The sequence below is a fragment of the Lagopus leucura genome, unplaced genomic scaffold (genome assembly GCF_019238085.1).
Source record: "Lagopus leucura isolate 7727_CA_CO unplaced genomic scaffold, USGS_WTPT01 Super-Scaffold_100002, whole genome shotgun sequence".
In the NCBI taxonomy this organism is placed as follows: Eukaryota; Metazoa; Chordata; class Aves; order Galliformes; family Phasianidae; genus Lagopus; species Lagopus leucura.
In genome coordinates, this window is record NW_024962263.1 from 74,290,541 (window position 1) to 74,302,224 (window position 11,684).

At 45.4% G+C, this 11,684-nt stretch overlaps 1 protein-coding gene across 1 annotated transcript in view; it reads right to left on the bottom strand.

The window, feature by feature from the left end:
• SYBU (syntabulin) overlaps positions 1–9,898 on the bottom strand; it is a 43,047-nt gene extending 33,149 nt beyond the window's left edge. Inside the window, exons 1-2 of the mRNA XM_042869217.1 lie at positions 9,833–9,898; positions 9,124–9,325 (exon numbers count right to left, since the gene is read on the bottom strand). Coding sequence (XP_042725151.1) covers positions 9,124–9,325; positions 9,833–9,859 — 229 coding nt within the window. The 5' untranslated portion in view covers positions 9,860–9,898. The remainder of the gene's footprint in view (positions 1–9,123; positions 9,326–9,832) is intronic.
• Between the last annotated feature and the right edge of the window lie 1,786 nt (positions 9,899–11,684).

Below are 11,684 nucleotides of genomic sequence, written 5' to 3' on the forward strand. Positions count from 1 at the left end.
TGGGGAAGTAGGAGTGAGTGCACCAGAATGGAATTTACCTTCTGCTGAAGACACAGTGAGAACACAGTTTTCAGCAAGGTCTACGGAGCACCTTATAACTTCGTAAGTTTTACCCAAAAAGGATTTCAGGTACAACTTCTAAGGAACACACTTGATTTATCTTTGCAGGCAAGAGTACCAGGATAGCAGAGAGAAAGCTGGCAAAAACTGCTGTGAAAGTCTATCGATCTTGCCTGTATTATTTACAAGCAAACAGAGGGAAAGCACTTAAGTAACACGTGACTTTCATTGCTTTCCCATGGTGTCTTTTTTTCAGAGTGGTCTCTCAAGAGCGTTCTGGAAGCGGCTCTTCCCTTCAAGCTTCAGCTGGATTTCATCACTAAAATGCTGTGCCTAACCCCTCTCCCAGCTCAGATACACTGGCCAAGTTCCAAAGCCAAGCATGGGTTGACGTCTTCTCAAACATTCTCGGAAATTGCTTGGTGTACTCTGATGTTTGCATGCACTGACAAACTTTCAAATACTAAAGACAAATGTGTTAAGGTGATAATACTCTTAGCAACTGACAAAAAAAAGTGCTCTCACAGACTTTAAGACCACACATGATATTATTCTCTGATCCTCTGAGCTCAGAAGCATTACAGTTTCCACTGCAATTTGTTTTAGAACCTTCTTTAGAAAAATATTGTCATTCCCTCAAGTCTTCAAGAAATACTACATATCCAACCCCCTTATTTAATCCATCTAGATAATTAATTATGCTCTTCCTGTAGAAACACTCACTTATTTCTACTTTCATTCCTAGCTGTCAGATTTAGTTCTGCGTTTTTACAAGTCTACACTGCCTGTCCCCTATCTGACCTCTTTTCTACTGTCACATTTTCATCTTCTCTCAAGATTCCTCTGATCAGTGTTCAAACTTTGCACTCTGTTCGTCTCCAAAGAGACGTGGATTCCAGAATTAAACACAGGATTCTGATGAACTTTAACTCACTTAGCATACTGAGACTGCATCCTGACTTCTCCCTTTCCGTACATCCCTGTAAGGATGATGCACCATGAGTTGGTTATTAGCAGTGAACCATCAAGACCATCTCACAATTTTTCAGGATAGTCTCTCGTTCTGCTGGTCTGCCCACAGTTTTAAATCCTTAAGAGTTGCTTTGGTGTTCTTCTGATCTTGGAATGTGTGAGTCTTTATGAATTAATACAAGTTGCTGGCAGACACCAAAGAATGCATCACCTAAGATCCATTTGCTAATGCTCTTTCTATAGTAAACAGAGAGAAATAGGCTTCTCTAGAGGCTAAGTCAGTTGTATTTAGACTTCTCCAGAGAACACAAGCCATATCACTGCCTAGAGGACCTGCCTTCTCCATTGACTACATCAACCACCATGCTGACTTGGGCAGCTACACCAGTGGGTGTAAGGGCTCACTCCTCCACTAGGAAACATTATTAACAGGAAACTGACAATATCATTCTGGAAAAACTGGATAACACTGAGAACCAAAGGAAAGGGATGAATTGTATATATGTATAAATGAAAGTGTACCTATAAAGACAGAGGTGGAGTATACTCACACCCACAATACGAGGCTTTAAAAGGAAGGAAACCAGCCCCCACTTCTGCATAATTCAAGGAGCACAGCTTAAAGCAAACGTATTCTCCGAGGTTCCTGTCTGTGCTATAGCTTTTCATTCTTACCACAGCCATTCTAACAGGCTCCTTCACACACTCCGGATGATTAGACATTTGCTACTAACAATTTGTCACCTGCAAACCAGAACAATTTTACAAAATTACAGACTGCAGACAAAAACATTCAATTACTTTACTAAAATAATTAAATGCTAAATGCTAAAATTCATGCTACTAGTTTTAGCCCATCTGATCAACGCCAAATTCATTCTAGATTTTTACAACCTACTGGGGTGGTGTTTAATTTCTACCCTGCTCTAAAGGACAGTAGAAGAGCAACCAAAACTACAGCCCTGTCCAAAAAAGAGAAGAGGTTTATCTGACAAGGCCTACTTATATGAAATCCTGCTAAGCAAATTAATTCCACATTTAATCCCCATGTCTCTGCAGGCAGAACTTGAATTAACTCTGCTCCATTTTGGCTGCAGTGAGGCAGGCTAGCAGCTCACCACTCCCTTAGGGCACGCAGGAAGGTTACACAGACTCTTGTCCTTGAAATGTCTCAAGGTTTGGGCAGACAAAGCCACGGCTAATGTGATGCAGTGCTGGAAATGGTCCTTCCTCAAAAAAGAAGTTGGACAAACTACATACTCAAGAGTTTACTTCTTGATTCCATAGCTGGGGACCATCTTCCCCCCCCCCCCCCCAATCCATCTTCCAAGCTATTTTAATGTTATACCTGCAAAAACTAACCCATAGGTGATATCAAAGATTACACATCTCCAATTCCTTTTCTCTGTTCCTACCATGAGTGTACAAACTCCCCCAAACCCGTTCTTTACCAGCTTGCATTTGTCATGCCAAGAGTCTGACCAGGCACTGCTTAAAGTTCAGCATGCAAACTGCTCACTGCATTCAGCAAGAGGTGCCTCTGCTCACTCACAGCATGGTGAAAGTGTGACAGGCTTACTCTCTGCAGAAGAGGGGAGAGGACGGTCAAAGAAGACAGATTTATCCCTTCCTAAAGCCTAGGAATCTTTCACCAGGCAGTATTTCCCATAAACATGTCTCTACAGATATCAGCTAATGACATCTGACTGACAATAGCTGTTACTCTAAGGCAACAAATTTTAATCGACTTTGGCAGCGAACGATGCCTTTGCTAGTCTTCATTATTTTTGAACACTTCATTAATAAGTAGGACTGATGTGAGTTCTGGGAAACCATCTGAAAAAGGGCTATATAATTGCAGTTTACTAGCTTTGTAATTAAATTTATAGCACAGCTAATGGTACTGCTATTAGACAACAAAAGCATAAAGGCCTGCTAGCAAAATATCAATAAAAAGACTGCTGTTACTAGGAGAATGCTGTGATCGGGAATAGCACAGCCTCTGAGTTTTGATATCATACCACAGAAAACATTTGGGCAATGTGTTTAATGCACTAAAGGACTGAAAATCTACCTGAAATTTTTAAAGAAAAGTTTTAACTGAAGTAGGGGAAAGCACAGAGTCTTAAAAGAGAGAGGAAAAAAAAATAATTCATTAGTTTTTAAGGAACTTTTCCAGAACTCTCTGACCTGTTCTGATGCCAACTGTTGGCAGTGGAACCACTGCTGCTATTTGATTACATCAAATGCAACTAATGCTATGGATGTCATATCCACATCATGTGAAATGTACATGCATACAGATAATTTTCTGAGTGTGTTTAATTCCATTGTGCAGCAAGGGAAGAAGCGGTAAACATTCTACCCAGTTTTGAAAGTACCACTTTTGTATAGAAAACATATAAAACAGACCACAAATAAAATTCTAACTGTTCATCAAATGGTGTAAGTGTTGTTTCCCATACTGCTCTATCTCCATGGCTGACAGCTGTGAGCCTTGCAGCTTGAATATCACCTCCTAAGGTTTACCTTCTAATGCTGCTTGGAAACCACAAGAGTCACACAACACAGAGTCTATCTGTTGCTGTAGTATGTGTATTTCTTTTTTTTTTTTCCTTTTCTTTTAATTGTTCTATCTCAGACTGGCATTTAGCATCACCATAGAACCTACTGATTGCATTTGCTGATCTATACATTAAAACACTGATCCAAGATGTTAAGGACAGATAGCAACCTTTTAAATGTACAATTATGATGTGAGAATTTCCTTTAAAGCATCGTGATTCCATTATTTATTACTATCAATTATCATTATTATTTGTTGTAATCAAAAACTTATCATTAGATAAACGTTTAATTTCCTATACAACCTGTGATGTTCTTCAATAGGCACGACACTTTTCAACTCAACACAAAATTGCAGGAAAAAATACTTTAAAGCAAGAGTACTAGACTTCATATTGGTAGTGAAAAAAACATACCGTACAGCCTAGATTTTAGCCTTTACAGTCATCACAGGACACAGCAGACTGTAACAAATGCTACTAGAAAGGGACCAGCACTAAGTGTTCTCAGGACACAGTCCAAAAAGTCCCAGAGACAATGGGAATGCTTCTGCTGACTTCAGTAGGATCTGGGTCAGCTTGCAAAGTGCTGACAGATACATAAAAAGGTAACAACAAACATTCAAAAGGTCAAATATTTTGGCTTCCAGATGTTGTTGTGTGGTATAGACACAAAAGAATAGTTACGTAGTAAGAAGCAGTAGAGACTGAAGTTGAAAGGGATGCAGAAAGGCCAAGCACAGAGGAAAAGGCAGGCTGTGCTTCTTAGTACCTAGGCACTTTTCTCACTTCCATGTTTGGAACACATTTCTGCTGCACAGAAACAGAAATGGTGGATAACAGCATGAAGCAATAATAAATTATTGCATGCACGTTGGCCCAGCAGGAAATTCTCCAGGGAAACAGCAGGGAAAAAAGGAAGCATGTCACCAGCATCGCCTTTATGCAAAGGCCATGAGTGTGCTTTTAGAAGTAGACTTTGTTTCAATGTTTTTGGAAAATTAATATCAGAGTGATTGCTAAACTGCCTTACTGAGTGCTGCAATCACATTCTCAGGGGAACAGCTCTACTTCAGAAATTTGAAAAAAATGGCAAAAGCACCGCGCAAAAGTGCAGCTTCCAGCAGGAGGGCTGGAAAGAGGGGTGAGCTTTCAGAATCAGGCATCTGAGAACTTTTAAGTGTACAATTCAGTAAATGTGAGAAAAAAAATAAAAAGAGCCAAGAAGGAACTACTGAAACAGAATATTTCTTCTTAAAACAACACAGAAGAACGGAACAGCTCACTGTTTCCACAATAATATCTGTATACATAAACTTACATACACAAAGAGTAATTGTATATATATATATACACACATCAACAGTAGGGTAATTATTTTAGTAGTTTATACTACTGCCCTAGGCTTAATCTTGTTGACTTTTTAAAACACTGCAAACTCATTTTCATCTAATCTTTTCCTATTCAGAAATAGGAATTTAAGTACATACACTTCAGTGTTGGAGCCTCCAGGGCTGGCTGAATTGTGGCACAGCCCACTCCAACACTGTGTAGCAAAGATATGATTTAAGAAGGTAACAGAAGGTGCAGCATTTTGTCCAGTAACACAAACTAACGGACCTTTACAAACTCCCCTCTCCTGCAAACTGTGGTGAGGAGTAGTGCATCCACACTATTTTAATATGGCTGTCGGGAGCTCGCACCCTTTTTTTGGTATAAGCACTATGAACTCAGCCCTTCCATCCCTCAGCAGCTTGTCCAATTGGCACACAGTCTCAAAGCTTCAGTGGACCATGCATGGCAGACACTGAGCAGGCAACCGTGGGACTGAACTTCCTGCTGCTGCCATGTTACACCCCAGAAACTACAGTGCAGCCATATCACCACATTTACTGCGCTACGGACTTAAGGAACATGTTTTTAATAGAAGATCTACATACCACGAAAAAAAAATGTTAAGAAATAAAGACTGAATTCAGGTCTGGAAACCTGAAAGGAAAAAACAAACAAACCCGTATTTTTTGAACGCTCTGGGGGAGAGAATCACAATCACTCATGTACAGAGATACTGCTGTCTTTCAACAGCCTGTAGTACTGCATACTCTAGTTAAAAAGGAGATCTGTAGACAAGACTACAAAAAGTGGAACATTTTGCTACTGGAATAAAACAGCTCGTCTGTCTCATTAAGTCTGCTGCTGAACTGATGGTTAAATGCACAAGTGCTTCTTGCAAAGCTCCCCTACCTGCAGAAACTCGGCCAGCTGGCTTCTGGACACAGGCTGAGGAGAAGGCTGAGTGCCTATAAAAAGGTAGCATTCCTCCTCGCAGTGAGAAATTCAAAATCTAAGCTATTCATAGGCGGAAAATAGGGAAACCAAAAAAAAAAAAAAAAGCAATGTTCTAATGAACTTTCTTTTACAATTCAAAGCTAAGCAGACCACTATTGATCTGGGCAATTCCAGGCAGCCTTCAATCCAACACGCAATTAGCTGGTATCAAAAAGATGTGTACACACAATAAAAGCGTAACACCCCACCCCCCGTATCCTATTTCTCATAAGGCAAACATTGCATCTGCAATTGCTGGAGGGAGCCTCCTTCCTCCTCAGTGCAGCTCCTTAGCCAAAGACAAATGAATCACGTCTGTGGTGCTAAAATGCACTCCTCTGTGACAAAATGAGGGTGCGTAGCAGGTTCAATACCAGGAGATACTTATGAGGGAAACACTCATGAGATTGTGAACGCTCAGCAGCAGGCCAGCCAGACGATGCTGCTGGGAGAGTGTTTTTTCATCACTTGACATATGAGTTCTGTGGCTGACATCCAAGCCGAAGGAGAGCAGAGGTTGAGGGTAGAGCAGTGCTCTCGTATCAGATGACAGAGGACCCCAGATGTGCTAAGATGTTACAGAGGGATTGTATGCAGTGAGTACTGACACAAAGACTCAGCTTCCCAGACCACGTTCAGAGCATCCACTTCAGTTTTCATACAAACAAGGTATGCTAAAAAGACATTTTATCAGGAATACTGCAGGAAAAACGGGTTGACAGCCCCACTGTGGTTCATGCAGTCTAACAAAGCGAAACGGACACAAAGTCAACTGTAGAAACTCGACCAATACAAACAACTGAGCCTCTGATGCAGTCCTACAGGACAAGGAGGAGCTGATCATGCAGATTTAAAGCTTACCTCAGCCAGAACTAACAACTTCTTCATAAATAACTACCTGGAAGAAAATGAAGCATCTTTTGCTAATCGCTGAGTAGTACTTTTTGCTGTTGCCACCATACTCACACCATGACAGTACCCAAAGAAACTTACCTTCCTGTCCTTTGCCTTCCTAAAGCATCTTTAATGATATCCAGAAGATACTGCTGCTCTGAGTGAGAGACAGAAATCCAAGCTTTCACTTACGCATTGAGACCGATATAAGCACACAAGGAAATGGACAATGCCAGAAAGGAATCAAATCCTCTAGGGGATTCTCTCTAAGGAATCAGACAGGAAACACATATTTACTTGGGCTGAGGAAAAAAAAAAATCGGATCTTCTGGTGGGAAAAAGAAATCTACCCATCATAATCGGTTGGGTATCAATAATAAGAAAGGTAGATACCAACTTTTCGGGAGGTTCAAAAGGAAAGAAACTGTACAATCCCCACTGCTTACCAAGAAACTTTTGAGTTTAATGATCACTACAGAACTTACAGAAAATACATTTATCCAAATGCTCAGGAGCTTTACATACTGCCATCACACTGTCATTCATCACACCCTCCATCTGCTCTCCTTTTCTGCTCCAAGTGGATTGCCACTAATTTTAAATCCACTTCCTGCACGCCACCCTCCAGTGAAGATAGAGAGGGCTGGCTGGAGAGCCCACTGCTGCTGGGGATGTTCAGCCTACAATGGGTGTGTGGCAATACAGAAGGTCTCTCAGTGAAAGGTAGCAAAGGGGCTTCAGAGAATGAGGAAATCAGGTAAGCCAAGCTAAATCAAGGCAGCATTTAAAGAAGGAAAGATGAATACAAGAAATAAAAGTATTTTCAGTTGAGCTTGAGAGGAAGATTAAGGCAGCAGCATCACACCACTCAATGCCTACGTGAACACTGTCTGACTTCCACAGCAAGCACAGAGCTGCTATGGGGAGTCAAGAAATAGCCAATACAGCATGGTGGGACAGCTTTGGCAGCACCATGCTGAGTAGGACTGAAGAGCAGGACGCAAAACCAAATGATTGTGAAGGGGGGGGGGGGGGGGTAAGAAAAAAAGAAAAAACCCAACCATTTATGAGAGATCATAAAAAATTAATGCATCTGTAAAAAGCTTCAAATGATTTTACTTCTTGGATCCTTATGAGGAAGCAGGCAAACCCCAACAGGTAAGAGGGAGGGACGCACATGGTGTGGGAAAAATGCTTCATGCTCCTCAGATCGAAGCAGTTGTTTGTTTAACGACCTGCATTGTTTCGCAAACAATAACCAACAGATCACTGCTGAGCTTGGATTGCAAAATCTATCCAGGCTGAGAGGGAAAGACTGGAATCGGGCACAGATGCTGTGTTCCTCATCTAGGGAAATTCACTGTTTGTATACACTGCTAAAGTACTGATTCTTGAGAGAAACAGCAAATTAGTGAAGAAAATGATAAACATGACTATTTCTGACTGGGCTCAGTAACTTAAATACTTAATGAAGAAAGAAAAGGAAAGTTGAGGAACTTGCTCTGAAATGGAATATTACAAAACACTCATTGCAAGTCAGAGTTTTAGTGAGATAGAGAATGTTTCCAAAATACCAGCTAATAAAAACAAACTTTGAGTCACCAAATTATCTTTAAAACCACCACATGCATACAGTGCCAAGGGCTCTGTGATCTGACCCTCACAGCCCATGTGCATAATTTCCTATGGGATGAAGCATTCTGCTGAGCTGGGGGATTACTCACAGCTACTGAGCATTTGAGTGACTCACTGCTGGATGGGGACTTAGTGCTGAACTCCACAAATGCCAGAAGTTCAACACTGAGCAGTCCCTGACACACTGGGTCTGGAAAGTAGACACTGTGGTCTGCAGTGATTCTCCCCACTCCACGACCCAAGGCCCAGCTCAGGGCAGACTGCATGCTGTCTGGGGACAGGGTGAGCCTTCAAACACCCAAAGGTAACTTCCACGGAACAGGAACACACCACCTGCACGCTGTGCTCCGACTCAAGCGTGGAGGTCAATGTCACAAAGACAAACGAGTTGAGATATTTAACCCACAGCTTCGACAGCCACCGCCCCACCTTGCAGGCTCTGGCTCATGGGCTTTCCACAGTTCCTCACACAGATGCTGTGGGTTTTAAGGAAAATCTTTCTATTTAAGAAACCGTTCCACAGCAATCAAACCGCCAGCTTCTTAGCAGCGGAGAGCTAAGCCCTTAGAACTCGAAATGGAAACATCTGGTGTCACTTACGGACACGAAGAAGAGCAGATCTAACTGCAAGGGGAATCGGGGGCTGCGCTGCCGTAGGGCCGGCAGGTACCTGAGCAGAAGCTGTTGCTGCTGATGGTCCTGGCGGAGCCCCCGGAGGAACTGAGCGGGTTGAACTCCCGGCTCTCCTCCTCCGAAAAGGGCGACTCAGAGGCGGGCGACACCTTGCGCTGCTGCGGCGGCTGCGGCCGGAGGACGAGACGGGGGATGCGGCTGCGGGACACCTCCTTCTCCGGGTGCGCCTTCTGCTCCTCCTCGGGAAAGAAGGAAGGAAGGAAGGTAGCCCCCCGGCCGTCAGCACCCGCTCCCGCCCGCCGCCCCTCGGACGCGCCCTCCGCCGCCCGCGGAGGCGGGCAGGAGGCGGCCTCCGCCCCCCGGGGGGGCGCGGGCTCGGCCCGGCTCGGCTCTACCGCCCGCGGCCGCCGCGCAGCGGGAGAAGGGAGAGGAAGCGGCGGCTGCGGCGTGGGGCGCCCCAAGGCGGCGGCAGCGGATCCCGCGGGCCCAGCCCGAGCCCCCGCCCGCCCCCTGCGGCACTCCGGATCCCGCCTCATCCTTGGGGCCACTGCCTCGCAGCCCCGCTCTAACCTCGGTTCCGCAGCCTCGCTCCAAACCCGGTCCCGCAGTCCCGCTCCTCCCTCAGCCCGAATTTCCCCGACCTCGCAGCCCCCAGTCCCGCAGCCCGCCTTTCCCCTGCAGCCCACCGGTCTCGCCGCCTCCCGCCGCCCGTGCTCCGCCACAGCCTTCTCCCGCCCGGCTCTCACCTTGCCGCTTACCCGCATGGGCCCCATGGTGCTCAGTCACGGCGCAGTCCGGCACGGGCACCTGGCATGGGCGAGAGGGACGCGCCCGGCTGCTGCTGCTGCGGCGGCCGCTGCGCTGCGGGTGGCAGAGCCCGGCCCGGCCCCGCCGCTCCCCGCCCCGACACGTGGTGCCGCCGCCCGCCCGCCCTGGGGCGCTGAGCGCGGGGATCGGCAGCGGCTCTGGCCGGCTCCGGCGCTGCCCCGTGCTTCAGGTGCGCGACACAGCCGCCTTGAGCAGCCGCCGCCGCCCACTGAAGCCTGCGGGGATTGTAGCGCGTTGAACGCGAGCAGCCCCAGCGCTGACTTTATTTGCAGTTTTATGGATTTCACGCTGAGGCGCCGGAGCTGAGACGTAACGGAGGCAGATGTTTTAAGGGCGGGCGCGATGAATGCTCGGCTGTATAAATAGCGCAGCGTGGCAGAGGTTTTCTGCCGCTTGTTATTCAGTGACAGCTTTTTTACGGAACGTGTAGCGATGTGAAAACTCACTTTGTCCTCAGACAGTACGTTGCATAGTATATTTAACGACTGTATTGTCTCACCGGGACAACTGGGGCTGACCCTACACCAGCCAACACACGTGTGCTAACCCCGTCTGGCGGAAGCACTGGCTAAAAGTCATGGGCGTGTTAGCAGGATTGCTGGCGTAGAGGACGCCTTGTCCACAAGAACAGAGGTAAACTCAACACGGAGTTCTTGTGGGGCTCCACCCTGATGTCTCCTTACAGCGCCTGGTGAACTGCAGGAGATCTGCTGTCAGCAGAGGTATTTTGGGCCAGAGATGTCCTTCACATGTCTGTCTGCTGTGTGCAAAGGACTCCAGTATCTTTTGTGATCTTGTGGTTGCTGTTCGAACAAATGTTAAATGCTGCCTCAAAAAGACTTAGGAGCAAAAGTGTGCTTTCTGTGCAGCACCAAGCACGCATACTGTTGGCAATAGGAAAGGTGATGTGTGTTCCTCTAGTCCTCAAAGAGGAAGGTCGACACCAGCGAGGGTTATCACACCAATTGTTTGATGTACAGAGTTATAATTGCTAATTGATTAACCTGGTGCTAGGATTAGATCCATTACTTACGGAGAGTTTGAAGCTGTGCTCTGCCAAAAAATGATACCATCCTCTCTAGGCAGTGTCAGGGCATCTGTAATTCAAAGTGAGATGGTTCTATTTTCAGAAGTGCTTAAATCCCTGCAGCAGCAATGTTGTGTGCCTATAAAATGTCTTCTAAGCAGTGGGGTATACTTTCCAGAGGCGCAGAACAGGAGCTGTACTCCAGACGTTCCCCTAATACTCCAAGACTGTTTCCATGGAGAATGGAAAATTGCAAATCACATCTTTTAATCCCCCACATTTGCTGTTCTGTTCAGCAGAAAGCAGGGCACCTGGGCACGTGGCTCCTGCCACTGCACGTGGCACGTGGAAGAGCGCTGCTGGGCCTGCGGTGGAGGAGCTGAGAGGCTGTGCAGCATTGCCATAGTAACTCCTCTACAGTTGACGGTTCGATTGCTTAAGCCTGCTTTATTTTCTTCTGTTTGCAGCTCAAATTTTTTCCTCGCTGAGAGGGATGTGAGAAGTGAAGTCCCCGAGCTGCCTCAGGAGGCAAAATGGGATGCGATTCCCTTTGATCTCCTCTCCTTTTTGCATACAGATTTCTGGCCCTATCATAAATCACAGAACGATCATTAACGTTCAAGCACTTTTTTTTTTCCTTAACAGTCTGTGTACATATAATAAATACTGAGGAATTCGTTCAGTGTTCAGCTTATTAAAATACTATTTCTGTGCAGTAGTTAATTATTAGAACTGGGAGGAAC